The sequence below is a fragment of the Strix aluco genome, chromosome 6 (genome assembly GCF_031877795.1).
Source record: "Strix aluco isolate bStrAlu1 chromosome 6, bStrAlu1.hap1, whole genome shotgun sequence".
Classification (NCBI taxonomy): domain Eukaryota; kingdom Metazoa; phylum Chordata; class Aves; order Strigiformes; family Strigidae; genus Strix; species Strix aluco.
In genome coordinates, this window is record NC_133936.1 from 23,477,725 (window position 1) to 23,493,008 (window position 15,284).

The 15,284-nt window shown below is 36.3% G+C and overlaps 1 protein-coding gene across 13 annotated transcripts in view; it reads right to left on the reverse strand.

Annotated features, from left to right (window-relative positions):
• Window positions 1-271: 271 nt before the first annotated feature.
• METTL8 (methyltransferase 8, tRNA N3-cytidine) overlaps window positions 272-15,284 on the reverse strand; it is a 37,753-nt gene continuing 22,740 nt past the window's right edge. For 7 of the 13 annotated variants that reach the window (XM_074829096.1, XM_074829095.1, XM_074829098.1 and 4 more), the window contains 7 exons: window positions 15,168-15,217; window positions 13,168-13,231; window positions 12,696-12,835; window positions 9,600-9,706; window positions 9,440-9,505; window positions 8,067-8,293; window positions 4,932-5,212 (listed from right to left, as the gene is read on the reverse strand). In XM_074829096.1, the coding sequence (XP_074685197.1) occupies window positions 8,103-8,293; window positions 9,440-9,505; window positions 9,600-9,706; window positions 12,696-12,835; window positions 13,168-13,231; window positions 15,168-15,217 (618 nt within the window). In that variant the 3' untranslated portion in view covers window positions 4,932-5,212; window positions 8,067-8,102. Of the gene's footprint in view, window positions 4,467-4,931; window positions 5,213-8,066; window positions 8,294-8,917; window positions 9,032-9,439; window positions 9,506-9,599; window positions 10,572-12,695; window positions 12,836-13,167; window positions 13,232-15,167; window positions 15,218-15,284 lie in introns of those variants that run through there. The other 6 variants (XR_012623794.1, XR_012623795.1, XM_074829094.1 and 3 more) reach the window with 6 other exon arrangements.

Consider the following 15,284-nt stretch of genomic DNA (forward strand, 5'->3'; position numbering starts at 1 on the left):
GAATGTGAAAATGATATGAAGTATCACAAACACACATATAGCATACCTCTACTAAAAAAAATGCTGGTAACATAGCAGATAAAATGGTCCCGTTCTTGATCTCACAGATAGGAAAATCCACTGGAAACAACACTCAGTTAATATTTGCCTACATTATCATCAACAATTTGTGGCTTTCAAAGAGTGTTTGTTTTCTTTTTCAATCTGATGGACTGTTTTAGACAAAGGAGAATAAACAATTGTGAAAAAAATGGAAGCTCAAAGCATAATGTTAGTTTAAATTATAATGCTTTACTGGTATTTCCTTAGAAACACACACCAACATACAAAGTGTTTTGGTAATGGAATAATCTAAAAAGATAGGGAAACATAAATATACATTTTCATTTCCCAAGAATGCATTAAAAAAGCCATTTTTTTCCCTTTTTTTTTTTTTTCAATCTTCACTAATTTTGTTATTTTGGACTTCAAAGGACTGTTAAATTTAAGAATAGGCATACTTTCTCACAGGTGCTTTCTCAAGTATTTGAGAAATAGCAAAAATGAACATGTCTTCTGCACTTACATAAATGACATTGGGAATCTGGGTCAAAGATTCAAAGATATTTTTCTTTCAGATTTAACCCTGAGGCCTTTTATTAACATTGTTTCAAAGTAAAATAAATATTTACTGTTTCTGATACTCTGTCTCAAGCCAGTTGATGCAAGAATAAAAGTGTGGTTTAGTCGTTTAAATATCTCATGTGATATAATAATACTTACATGCTTTGCAGACTGTGCGCCATGCAGTGTCCTTTTTCATCTGCTTTCATTTGTTACTAAAATAAGTACACGCAAAATAAAAAGAACCTAAACCCAAGGTTCTTGTTGATTATATTGATTCCTTGTAAACTTCAGTAAAATAGAACATAGACTTATTACCAGTGTGATTTTGTTCTTCTCCCTTTGTATAAGCTAGCTCAGACTGTTTCCAATTTAAAAAATAGACCTTATTTCAGAGTTCGGTAACTATCACTGAGTATTTATTCAACTCACTAATATTCACTCTTGAATAATAAGATGAAATGTTTATCTAAAATAAGATTATGAGTATGTTTGTCATAATTTTTATCTCAAAGCAAGTCATGCTCAGTGACAATCACAGCTTTATCACACCATCTTTTATTAACACAAACATCTTTGGTTGTTAGATCACAAAATTTAAAAAGGATTAAATGATTGATCTTGAACAGCATTGTGTATCATCTCTGGGTTTAGCTCAGACCCTGTGTAAACAGGCTTAGTGTTGTCATTGAGAATTACACCCATTTATACCAGAGATTAACATGCCAGGGTCTCTCTGTGAAATCACAGCTCCATTCTAAAGATGTAGCTTCTTGCTACTGTTATTTTCTCATTTTAAGTAAATGCACATTTAATACAGGCTGCACTGGTAGTTTGCAGGGATGGAGATTAATCCTGAAGTGAGTGCAGAAGATGCAACTCTGCTCCGCTTCAGAGTAAAAACTGTTTCTCAGAGGGATTGTCACCCACATACAAGTGCTGGAGTGCAAACCTCCTCCTTGAAATGCCTCACACTGCCTTTTCGCTTCTCCACCCACCACTCTTTCTCATCCTCTCACTGTTGAGTGTAATCAATGTCACTGGAAACTAAGCTGCCCGATTCCTCAGAACGACATCTGACTATTGTGCTTAATAGGGTATGTACCAGAGCCATTAAAAATGGCAACGCTTTTCCTAGTGTAGAATAAAAGACTAGTGGTAGGTTTGGATTCTCTAGGTCCATCTGCTAAATCCTATGCTGCACAACAACCATTCTATTGAAGTTCAAAGATGCAGCTCCTCCATTTAAAGAGCACTTGTTACTTGGGAGGAAATGGAGGCTAGAGTGTGCCTGACACTAAAGAAAGAAAAAATTAATGTTGGCTCTGCAATGAAACCCTCCAATACAGCCAGTCTGACTCAAGCATAGTTAATCATCTGCTCTTTTAGCAAACCAGTTACTTTTATTCTTTAGCTTTTGGCTAGTCCAAATGCCAGTTTACAGTGATATTGTCGTGACAGGGAAGTGTGGTAAGACTGATGTCTCCCTCCCTCTCTCTAAGGCACTGTACTGAATTTGTCATTCTATATAAAATACTGCTGTATGATTGCTACAGGACTACATGTTGTCATGCCAATTACTATGTTTTTTTCTACTTTTTTCCCCTCTATCTTTTCTTAATTCAGTAAACTGTGCCTACTAGACCCATTTTTTATTCAGCTTTATTCTCCAGCTCTAATGCTGAGCAACATTAGGATCTCACAAAAGATAATGAAAAAGGTTGTAGGATTGTTGTTTTTTTGTTGTTTTTTTTTTTTTATTGGAGGCATTTTAAAATCTTAATAAGTATGTAGATTTTCCCTTTCACACACACATAAAAATAAAAATGGAAAAATCTAATGTAACTCATTTTTGGTAACTCACCAGTCTTTTAGCCTTGTGAACATTGTGATTCCTTGTTTTTATAGGGCACACTGTATATGTTTATCAATGTAGGTTTGTTGCCTGCCAACTTGACTAATTCACCTTGCTTTTTGTATCATGTAAAGGGATAAACTAGACCTTCTAAATACAAGTTATATGCACTCCTCACATTGTCAATCATTCATTTCCCTAACCTGCCTTCATAGGAAGTTTTTTCATGTCTCTAGGAATTTTCACCATGTATTTCTACTGCATCTTTTTTCTAGCTGGACACAATACAGAGACTATACACTTTTATGCAGTAGCTATAGAACATTCTATTTTTACAGCATATTTACAAATTTTAACATTTTGGTTGCTTTTATAACTAGCAGCATACACCAAGTCTGTGTTTTTAATGAATTTAAAAGTTCATTTAGTATCAATACACAGGAATGCTCAGATTATTCTTTGAGTATTTATTAAATCGTGTACATAATCAGTGGGTTTTAGCCATCATTAAGCTAATTCACTTGCTTTCTTAATCCTTCATGTTCCCCTCAAAATTGTAGTAACCTGATCAATAAAACATCCTCTGAAAATGGGACTATCTTGTTGCTAACTCCTTTTTCACAGTAACAATTGACAAGACACCTTTGGCTAACATTAAGTATAAAAAGCTTCATAACACAAATATTAGCTTTAATATCCTTGATGATGTACGTTATACCTCAAATAACCTAAATTTTCAGCCTCTTGGATGAGTGCTCCTCTGCAATCATGAGAATGTTTTAAAATAACAAACATATTCCTTCTCTAAACTGTTGTAACCCCAGATAGAGACTAAAGATTATTCTGCTATTTTCCTTTTAAGTCGTATTTCTAGTTTATTCAAATTCATTTAAGTTCTCTTGAACAGATGCAAGTATAACAGAAACTGAGATTGGGAGACACTTCAAGGTGATAATCTGCAGATACGGTCTTGATTTAAATGGGACAACATCAGAACATATGGAGTAAATTTAATTGTCCTACCTTGATTGAACACAATCAGGATGCAAGCACTTCTGTTCTTTTGTATTTGCTTCCCAGGAGGTTAGGAGTGTAGCTTCTGCCACTATAGAGTTTTACTTGAAAGGAGGTAAAAACATTGTTCCCCAAGGAAAAAGCAAAAGCAGGTGTATCATAAACCTGCCTGCACTGTTGCAAACATGTGCACAGCACATATAAACTACAACAAATGAAACATTCCATCTTTGTAATAAATTGAAATACACTGTGCACATATGATGAAAGACAAAGCCTATAATATTCCACTAAGGTGTGAAAATACAGTACCACTTGGGAGAAAAAGGTAGGTCTTTCCACCTCCAATCCTTACTCCAATTTCTTTGTTTACCCACATTTCACCCTATTTCTGTGACAGATCAGTTCCCTTTTTCTTCTTGCCTCCTCCATTTCATTTCACTCATTCCTAGCCCCAATGTCCTCACCCTGCCACATTGCCTCCATCTTCTCCCTATATGGTGCCCATGGTGTTCTGTTCCTCAGTTCCCTGTTCAGTTCTGCATCTCATTCTTCTCGCTTTGTCAGTCCATCCAAGCTTCCTTCTTACCCCAGTTCCCACAGGAAACACTCCTTCTCTTGTCTGCCTTCCAGCTGCATCTTTGTCTTCCTCCCCTTTTGCCTGTATGGCTCTTGCGTTCAAATCATGCAAGTTCTTCTTTCAGTTGCTTGGTACTAGCAAAGGGTGGAGGATGGTCATTGGACAGAGAAGTTCCCTTCTCAGCTCAAAGCTGACAAAGAACCAACAAAGAACCTGCTAAAATGTCCATGGCAACCCATGTAGTTCTTACTATCATTGCATTTAGCAGACTTAGACTTGTCCAGTTTCTGGCTGATTCTCAAGAGGAGGGCAACTGGCACATAACTGATGTAAAAAACCCCTCATGTCCAATCTCTGTTCCAAACATGGAGAGAAGTTTACATAAGATACTGAAAGGCAAAGTGACCTGTATTACTAACAATAGCAATGTTTAATATTTTTATAATATGCATATATGGTTTATTTCCAAGGTTGTTCAATCCCCCATTATGAAGACACTCTATGAAGAAGAAATTATTTATGTATGAACTGTCTACTATTATCACTGCCATTACAAACAGTATACTCTAAGGTATATTTGTCTTAAAATAATTTAAAAATATAGCCAATACCAGTATATTAATTTAGCATCTATATAACTGATTGCATTCACACACACACACAAAAAAAATGCAATCTGTTCTGTACAGAAGGAAATAAAACTCTCTTGCTTCGATCCTAGAAATAACCCAGCCAGCAAACTTTACTGCAAATGTTTGTGTGTATAGCTCCTGTGGAAACTGCTTAATCGTCTAGTATGCACAGGAAAAAGGGGAAATGAGGCATATGTCAACAGATCAAAGAGCACACCAGAGCAGTGAATAAGGATTACACAAATGAAAAAAAAGTAGCAAAATTTATGTTAAGTGATTTCCACTGGTGTTTAATACAAATTTTCAGAATGGTTTGTTACAAGTTTTTAGTCATTATTAAACAGCAGAATCTGCAGATTAGCCAAGTTACAAGCAAAAGACAAAACAGAAACAGCAGTTTCCAATACAAGAAACTTTTCCCTACTGTCACTAGAGTTCCTGCTGTCTCCCTGTCTGCCCTGCATTTTGGTTGTCCTCTTCAGATTCAGTGGATTTGCAGATATGGCAGAAGCACTCGCCTTGGTTTTGCTGGAAAAAACCCAACATTTTTTATATGAGTTAATTGTTATTGACTTGATACTTCAGAATTAATTTAGGAAAAAAAGTTGGCCACTTTCTTTATACCTGTCTTGTACTTGCTTAAAAAGTAAGCAAGGTCTAAACCAATAAATACTATTCTTATGTATCCCTGTACAGAAATCTAATGTAATACCAGTGGAGATGGGCAAAAAGTACACAGTATTGATAAAGCAAGCCAAAGCCAATGAAGTCAAAGGTTAATTCTAACAGTATTATCTTTCTCTAATTGCCATTTGTATACATTCACAAGTTGGCTTTACCAGGACAGGTAGTCATGCTGAACCAAAAAAAAAAAGCAATTAACAATTAAAATGTTTAGTATTTATGTGTGTTTCTATAAATTTATATAATTAGAGATTTCAGGTACATATCTGACTAAAGAAGTAACTTCAGATTTCAGAAGGGAAATTTACAGCCTTTTTCTACACTGGGCACACTTTGTTTGCAATACCCTCATTTTTCTTTCATCCAGAAATAATTAGCAATAAGCCGCTTTAAACTGCATTTCCCATACAATTGTCTGCGTCTCTCTTCTTTGTTTTATTTCAGTAGTTCTACTTGCCTTTCTTTTACCAATATTCTAATATTATCTTTCCCAACTAATACAGATAATTTGAAAGTATTTTAAAAACATGTCCTTGATTAAGCTTTTTGAAAACTGAAAACTAAGCCAAAATACAGAAAGTCCTACTCAGATTCAAAGTTCTTACTGGGAACTACGTCTTTGTCCATTTACCCTTCTATCAATCTTACAATCTTACAGTTCACTTTACAGTGGATATTCTACACTTAGAAACAGTAGCTGATCTTACTACTTCTAAAACAGGCACCATTACTCTAAAAGAGGCAGCCAATACTAATGCTGCAGGGTATGGAAGAGAAACAACCAATTCTGCTCAAGGCCATACAAGAATTCAGGGTCTGGTTTCTTCTGATGTCACATTTTTGTTAAACTAACAACATAGCCTATTAAAATCTTGCCAAAATCAACGTATCAGTGTGAAAGCCAAAGCAAACATTTCATTAGCCTCTACACATGGAAAATCTACATCACACACATGAATAAGACTGCATGATGCTCAAGAGCTTATCATCACCATCACCCCTCTGGAAACTTCTACAACTGAAAATGCTTCGTACTAGACCAAGAGCTATGCATACTCAGAAGGCATGATTAATAGCACAGGGTAGTAACCTAATTAAAGTATAAGCAGATATTTATTTACATTTCCCAGGCAGATGCTACAGTCTCTTAAGACTTAGGGCTTGAAGAAACACAGCTACGTTTTAACCTTTGATTTATACCACAAGGCTTTTATTGCAGGTTACAATAATGCCATTGCTAACCAAAGCTTCCTAAGCCACTTAATTCATAAAACAGTATCTTACTCTAATGGGAGTTTAGAATACACTAGAAATGCAGGATCAGATCTTATCTTCAAAGACCCCTTATTATACCTCATTCTTGAAGCAGATCTGGATTTATAGAAATTAAGCAGGTCCCTCATCTTGTGAAAGGGAATAAAGATATTTAGCATCTAAATTTAGATAATTTCTTTTTTTCTGGAAGACAGTTCTACTTAGCTTACCAGCTAACAACTTGCAAAAAAATGGGCTGTCAGCTGTGACATGCTTACCCTTCAGACTAAAACAAAAGCAAGAAAAGAGACTTTGAGAGTGTTACTATATTAATGGCACTCAAAACTGCATGCATGTTATAGATTACATGCATTCTATATCCTTGTTGAAGTAAGAGATTTCTTTTATTCATTCACCTGTTTCTTATCCTCTTCTTGTGGCTAAGTGATTGCAAAACTACATTTAAATAGCAGAAGTGGCATCTTTAAATACTAGTATCAATACAAAAACACTGTATCTTTTTTCTAAGACTCAAGCCCTAAGCAAGCAATCTCTCTCTGTAAACAACAAAAATATCTCAGCTGCCATATAGATCACCATTTTAGTATGATTACAATACCCCATAACAATATTAATAAAATGCACTCCAGACTACTCTTTTTGCTCCTCCTTCTAGTGTATCTGACATATCGCAAAAATAATGCCTGTATTTATCCAGGCAAATGTTAACTATTTGGTTTCAGCACTCTTTTGGCAATTCTTTTCTAAATGATGTTCAGTTCACAACCTACGGCACTTTCAATATAACGTATGTGTCACTAAGCTGTTACAGAAACTTGAGTTTGGCATGTTTGTGATCAGCATGTAGATGAAAAGTAGAGACTTGAGAGGAATAAGTCAGTCACAGTGGAGGATGCCAATCACTGACTAATCTGATACCTATGCATATCACATGCAGTTACTATGAAATGATAACGTACATGCAAATCAGAAAGAGATTTTTGTCTTCATTATTTATGCACCAAGAAATTTCCCCCCAAAGAGGAAATAGTTGAAAGACAAACAGTGGGTAAGAGACATGACTCAGAAATTAACAGCACAGCTTGTAGTGATAGTGAGAACAGATACTCTTGTTTCTCTGAAGCTCTGAAACAATTATGCTTCAGTCTAAAACTTTTTAGATATTGTGAATTTCAACAGGAACAAGATACATACTTATACTTACTGACTATTCATATTCAAGGAAGTAAAATACTGGCTGGTAAGAGTTATGAATAGATTAATGCACCTCCCTTTATTGCATATAAAGCAGAAGTCAGAAATGCTTTTTCCCAGATCATCTTCACACACATATACATTTACAAAAAAATCAGGGAAAGGTTTTCAGTTCAATGTATCTCTCCTTTTCAGTGGCTAACGCAAAATTTATAGGAAATATACGTACTCAAATCTGCTTTGGTTTCTGGAGTTCATGGTACAATTATATATAAGGGTGACTTTTGGTGGTTTCTTCAAGATTATTCTGAGATAGCAGCAATGGTTTTTGGAACTTGCTTTGTATCCAAACTCGTTGCATTTTCACTTTTTTCTTCCTGTTTACTTGTAATCGCCGATCAACTAAATTCTGTACTTCAGTTAATCCAGCCAAGTTGAACATGTTCCATACCTCATCTATTTTTTCATATGAAGAATTATTGGAATTAAAAAAAAAAAAAGGCATTTGTGGAATGTTGTAATTAACAACCGGCAGTTCAATCAAACATGGAACTAAATCTGTTTTGTGATTTGAAAGATCAAGGAAACTGCTTGTAAGAAGTTATTTGTTAGAAATTAATTTTCACAGCTCTCGATTTATATTATAGTAAAAAAATGTTATGTTGAGGCCCAAACCCCATTGGTTATTACTCATGGCATTCATAGATGCCCTTTCTTCAGATGTTTCAGTATGTCACAGTTGAGGAAAACAAATGCATGCCATTTGGTCACTGTTGGCCTATTATCGAACTAATGCTATTTCACCTGTCAAATGACAATCCACACATTTATACCAGTGTCATTATCTCCTTATCAGTCACCACTGGAAAACTTTAGGCTTCTTTGTCATAGGTAAGCACAAAACAAGACATTTCAAAACTGAGAAGGCTCTTTGAATTCAAGTGATTTCCCATACATGTCCCAGATCCTCCTTCTTACTTCTAAAATTACTCAGGCTGGGATAAATCCTGAGACATCTCTATTGCTTACAGTCTAGGCTGCAGAAGGTAAAAAGAAAAAAAAAAGTACTGTGATGCTCACTTTCACAATTTCCAGGAGCTAAAATGTATCAGTCTAAGCTGACTGCCAACAGAACCAAGTGAATGGATGGGCAAAGAGCAATGGTATCCATAATCAGGAATTTAAGTTTAGTTCCTGCAGAAAGAGCAGCCTGTCAGCTCAGGTTCACCAACACAGCAGAACAAAATATCAGAGCACTGCTACCAACTGTCCTTCCAAGCATGTTTATCTCAATTTTAAGAAAGAAATCAAGTACATCTTTGAATAACAGAATTTGAGCATACCATTAGACATAAAATGCTTAGACAAAAAGAAATTTTCAGTGATGTTTGTAAGCAACCTTGCAGAACCCCAGATGCAACAAGCGTACACATAAAAGGAATTATTTTCTTACAACAGTTAGCTTTGGGCTTTGTAAAAGCAGAGAATTTTAAAAAAAGCCAATAAAGCCTTCTTAACATTTCTGTTCTCAGGTGAGCTTTTATAACCCAAATCATCTTGAGAGACATTCAACCCCTTCTATAAAACTATACCATTTCATACCTTTGGTAAAGAAATATACTCTGGTTCCATCTCCTCGTACATAAAAATTTTCTGACAAGCAATGACCTACAAAAGTAGAGCAGTAATGAATAAAGACATGTCACTTTTTTTCAAAAAGAGTTAAAATGAACAGTGAACTGCAATAGCATTCAGGAATTACCTTTTTTAAAACGAAGTTGAGCTGTATCGTATCTTCCATAGTCTCGAAATAACAACATTCCTCCAGGTTTCAGTAGTTTAGCCAACCTATTTACAACCCCTTGCATCCTTAGAAAATAGATGGGATACTGGTGAAATTTGCAAACATAACTGTTTCTTTCTAGATGCCTGAATCAGGAAGAACTCTTTACGAAAAAGCCTCTAAACCAAAAATTTAAAAGGAACTGTAAGAGAATACAAACTGGAAAGAGAAAAGGAGTCCTCTTCAACAGAATCTCAAGGATGGATTAAAACACAGCTTTTGAGTATGTGGGTCAGGCAGATATCTGACAAACAGTGAATGAACACTAGGCTGAGCCTTCTTGCTCACAGTAAAATCAAGGGCCTGGAAGGCAGACAAAAACTTATCTGATTTCTTTATGGAGGTACTGATCATACACACAAAATTGTATCTCCACACCTGATGGTTGAGGATTGAAAGAAGAATCTACATAGTATCACAGGAGAGGAATCTGGCAGAACTCCATATAAAGATATTGCCAGTTAGAGAAGGAAAGTCTACATCCTCCAAAATGCTGACAAGTTTGTGAATCTTGGTGGTATCTAACATCAACTCTTCCTTATCAAGATTACACAAGCCTGCTGTATGTATGATAGAAAAAGTACCATACACAGTACTCTCTGTAACTAGACCAGAGTATCTTCATTCTCACCTTTTAACCTTATCTTGGAGCTTCTTATAAATACATTTGCATTACTCTACAAAATACGTTACTAATGAAAAATCACTTGCATTTGCCTCACACTTTCAGAATAAACTGAAAGACTCAGGTTTTCCACATTCATGAAAAACCATTGAAGGCAGGCTGCACCTGGCAGGCTGCAAAGTAGAAAAGTCCACTTGCCTAATTTAAGCCTTCCTCCCACAGGGAAGCAGACTGACCGTGTAGAAGATGTGGAGCCAGAGTGAATGCTAAATGAATAGAAAGGAAAGGCAGAGTGCTGTATCTGAAAAGAGCTAAAGAAGTCTTAACTATACAAAATTAGCATACCATTACTGTGTACCAAGAGACCATCCTTACACCATCCCTGTCTCTCAGGTGGCCTTACCCCCTTGCCCCAGGAATGCCAGAACTCAAGCACTAGTGCAATTTGGTCCTTATGCAACAGCAGTGCAGGCATCTTACCTTCATTAAGGAACAGAATTAGGAGGTAGTTCAGCAGAAAATAGTATCATATCTCCAAACAAACAAGAACAAAAAGCAGCATACACTTTTTAAGCATGGAATTCCCTCAGAGGAAGCCAAGTACTTTAAAAGTTGTCCTCTTTGCTCATGCTCAACACAGGTAAACAAGTGTGCTGCCACAGACAGAAAATGCAGCACTACCTAAGAATAAAAGACTGTTCAAGGCAGGTAGTTGTGCACAGAATTACAGACTTTGCCTATATAACATAAGTTTTGTCCACACAGAAAAAACGTACATGCACAAAAAGTGCAAGTGCTTTGAGAAATCTCATCCCGTAGGTATGTAGCTTGAAGAAAGTTAAATACCTTTCAAATTCTGCAACCAACTTTTAGAGGAGCCTTCTAGCAGAATTGAAATGTGTTAAAAATGGGGTACAAAAGCAGCAATTGTCAAAAACTAAATACAATAGCCTGAAGAGAAATCACTAAGTAACAATTGTCCTAAATATAAATGTGTCCCTCTCATGTATATTTTCCAGGTCTCCAAAATACGTAAGTTCTGCATCATCATTCTCTTGGCTTTCTTTTTCATTTCCCACTTTCAAATTTCCAGAAAAAGTGTATACTGAGCAAGATGGATCTGGATTACATTTGCCTTTCTGCAGTCATTTTAATTTTATGAGATGACAGCAATGACTAACAAATCTTTGGAAAGTGGGTCTTACAACACAGATAATTGCACAGAAATCTTCATGTGTGTATACAGAAACACACAAAGGCATCCATGTCAGCCTTTAGATGCTGACATGGGGGGGGGAAAAAAAAAAAAAAAGACAAACACATTCTCAAATGACCAATAGGAAAAGATGCACAGAAATTCTGACAGAACATCTGATTACTGCTTCTACAGGCAAAGCGATTGAATGAATGCATCTCTATTGTCCAATTTCTTCCTGGCAGCATCACCACAGTTACAGAGATCTGAAATCTACTGCTTGAATTGTTTTTGTAATCTGGACCCAGGCTTTGCATGACTCATGTGCTCATCTCTGAACAAACAGGAAAAAGCAATATCCTATATGGGAAAGATTTTTCTGTAAAGCTAATCATTAATAACTTAGGCAGGGAGGCAGGGAAACAGTTGTCAGACTTAGGCAAATACTGGTCTGTTTGCCAAGCCCATTTTAATGGCATCCTTAAAGTAATAAATGTATTACCACACATACAGCATGTATTTCCCTTCATATGATCTAGTTAAAGGAAGAGTCAAGGAGTTAACTTATGTGTCCTCTTCTGCATTTTTCCCATTAAATAAAGGGCATTTTCACAATCAGCCAGCCTTAACAGTCAAAGTTTGGTTCATCAGACAATGAATGGCATTAGTAACAAGGTGAACAGCGCTCAACATAACACTAAGCACAAAAACGAGATCAAGTTTTCTTAATCCAAACAAGTTACAAAATTCTGAATGCATTTTGTTTTAAAAGCCTGCACGTAAGCATCTGTGTGTGGCTAAACCAGCAACCTAAGTCTTTATCAACATATTGTAAGGTGTTAAATCATGAATGTTTGGTTTTGATCACTAAGAATAATTTCCTTCTAGAAGACTAGCGGTCTTTTTTTAATTTGTAATTTTCTTGAATCACTGTCACCTTTAATAGGGATGTATTTAGTTACAATATATCCCTTGTATTTTGATGGAGACAGGAGGCTCACTAATGAATTAGCCTGACCAGCTTTTCTCTTGAAGCCTGAATATGGGAAACAGCATTTAAAATACCTTGTTTTATATGTATCATAGCTTACTAAATAATAAATTAAAGACTCATCATCTTCTTCTGCTATTCTTGAAAATCTCCAGCAATAAAAGAGATTTAACCCATTTGCTTTGCCCTTTAGTCTTCATTTACCTGTCAGGATGAATAGTAGAGAGCACAAAGACAAGGAGAATGACATCCAGGATCTCATCTGGAAAAGGATAGGGTAAAGCATCATCACACACATCATGAACAAAGGCAGAACACCAGGCTGAATTGTAGGACGAATGTGACTGTCAGGAAAAAGATGAAAGGTGGCACAGAGAGAACAGTAGTAGTTAATACGTTTACTGTGACTCAAGAAACTTTTTTTCTTCAATTATTCAGCATTGTAAAACATCTCATATAAAAGCCTATTCTGTCTGGTATCTTACTCAAGCTGAGAAGCAAGCTCACTGATGGTATTCATTCCTCTCTGCATAGAGTAAGACTTTGTTCTTTGGAATATTGAAAACTTCAGTTAAAAGTTGTCAAAGCCATCACATTCTTTTTCATGAAGACGGCTTCCTGGCAGCCTCCTGAATTACAGGCTTATAAGGTACTCTAAGGCGAGCATATGAATTACCTTTACCAGCTCCACAGCTCCTGAAGAAAAATCACAACAGTATAGAAAGGTTCCAGGTGTATTGCTAAGAAAACAAAACCAACATCAGTTAAAAAATTATTATTGTAAAAGATGAAAGTCTACATCAGTGTTCATGGAACTACAGAGGGCCCTTTGGGGTTCTCCACAGGTTTGATCAAGCATGCCTTATTGATGTCTAGCACATGGAAAGCCACATAGGTTGTAATGAACCAAAAGGGCAGACAAATTCATAAGAATACCAACAGGCAGTTAGTATAAAAAGGAGAATTATAGCCTTGTCAGAGAGGAAGTGAAAAGGAAAAGAAAAAAGGTCACAGAGGGCTGTCAGGATTGATGACAATGTCCTGGAGTTGTATTACATAAATGCACATTAATAGGTCACATTTTCTTACAGAAGCACTGCATTAAGTTTCTGTCATTAGCCCATGTATGCAGTTTAATTAGCAATCGATTTGGGCAGGGATGGGGTGTTGCAAAAGTCATCCACAGTACTGTAGAGATTTGGGTTCCCATGTGCCATCGTGCTGAGCTTTTGATGAAATTAAGCAGTATGGGTTGTTTCCCTCCATTATCCCCTTTGTTCTGTAAGCCAAGATGAGTAAGTATTTCCTGTAGCACTGTTTTCCCTTCCTTTCCCATCCAAGACTAAGCCAGCTGCAAATTTCCTCATACCATTCATCAGATACTAGGAACTCTAGGGATACATTTTTTTCACCTCCAAAGAATTCATTTAAGAGAAACAGAGCAAGCCCCTCTTGTAACTTAAAAGTTACATTACAAACACAAGTGGAAAATTTTTCTGTAGCCAGGGTACACTCATACTCTACACCAGCTTCTTTTTATATGCCTAAAAAATGCAATTTTTATATTATTAAATTCAGAGTAAAACCAACTGTGCTATATAGCCAGGCCTGCTAAGAGATAAGAGATGTTTCCATCAGGTCATATACAAGACAAACATGTGAGTTGTTCAATGTACCAACCAATGTGATTGACTGAAGGATTTGCATAAGAATAGAGACCTCCAGGAAAAATACCTAATGAGTGGATTCTTAATTCTCAGAAGTGCCAACCTATGACTAATGCCTCCTGTGAGGAAAACACAGAAGTTTGTCTCATCTTTTTTAATGCAGCCACATGCTATCTTTTCCCCATATAGTGTTACTTTCCAAACTTTTCATATGAAACATGGCTCCCCTTTCATTATATGCTGTCTAAGGCAAAGCATTTGTTTTGGGATGAAGAGGCACTGCTAACACTAACAGGTTCCATGTACGACCCTGATGCATCACTCAATTGCCCCTGCTCTCTGTTTCCGTGCCTGCAAAATGGAGTATTGTATAGTGGTAATACTAGCAATCAGAATTAATTTACAGAATAACAAACTCTGCTGTACTCAAGCTCTTGGAGGCATGAATAAAAAGAAATCTATTTCAACCCTTGATACATACACAGTCTTTCCAATAAAACCTTCCTGCCTAGATGGAAGGGAGGACATGCTGTCGTAACAGCTTCTTGTAAAACCAGAAGCTAAGTGGACTAAGATGTTTCAGGGAATGAAGTAATGCAATACAGGACTTCTGCCTTCCTTGACACTAAAATCTGAAGCAGTATGACAACAGCCAAATTCAGAAATAATACAACTTCTTACCGGTAGAACACATGCCATTATCTACTGTCTCTGATTCTGGTCTTTTCAAGAGACATCTGCACAGCTTTATGGTGACATGTAAGACAAGAGAATATTTCACCTGCCTAACTACAAGAAATCAGTCTGAATGCACCTGAAGACAAACCTTGTCAGCAAATGCTGTCCCCCTGAGACTAGGGCTGATGAGTATTTTGTAGTGATGCTACTAACATTATCTGTGATCTGTGAGCAATTAAAGCAGTCCACTCAACGTTTCCTGCAGCACTGGTCTAGCAAATGAAGAAGATGAGAACAGAACTTTCATAATTAAAAATCCAGCACTACATACCACAGAACTTTCAAAATTGGAAAGACACTGTTTCCAGCACCACAACCAACCTAAAATCAGAAGAGACACAAAAAGTTAAAATAAACGTGCAAATAAAACCTTGTATTTTTAAATTTT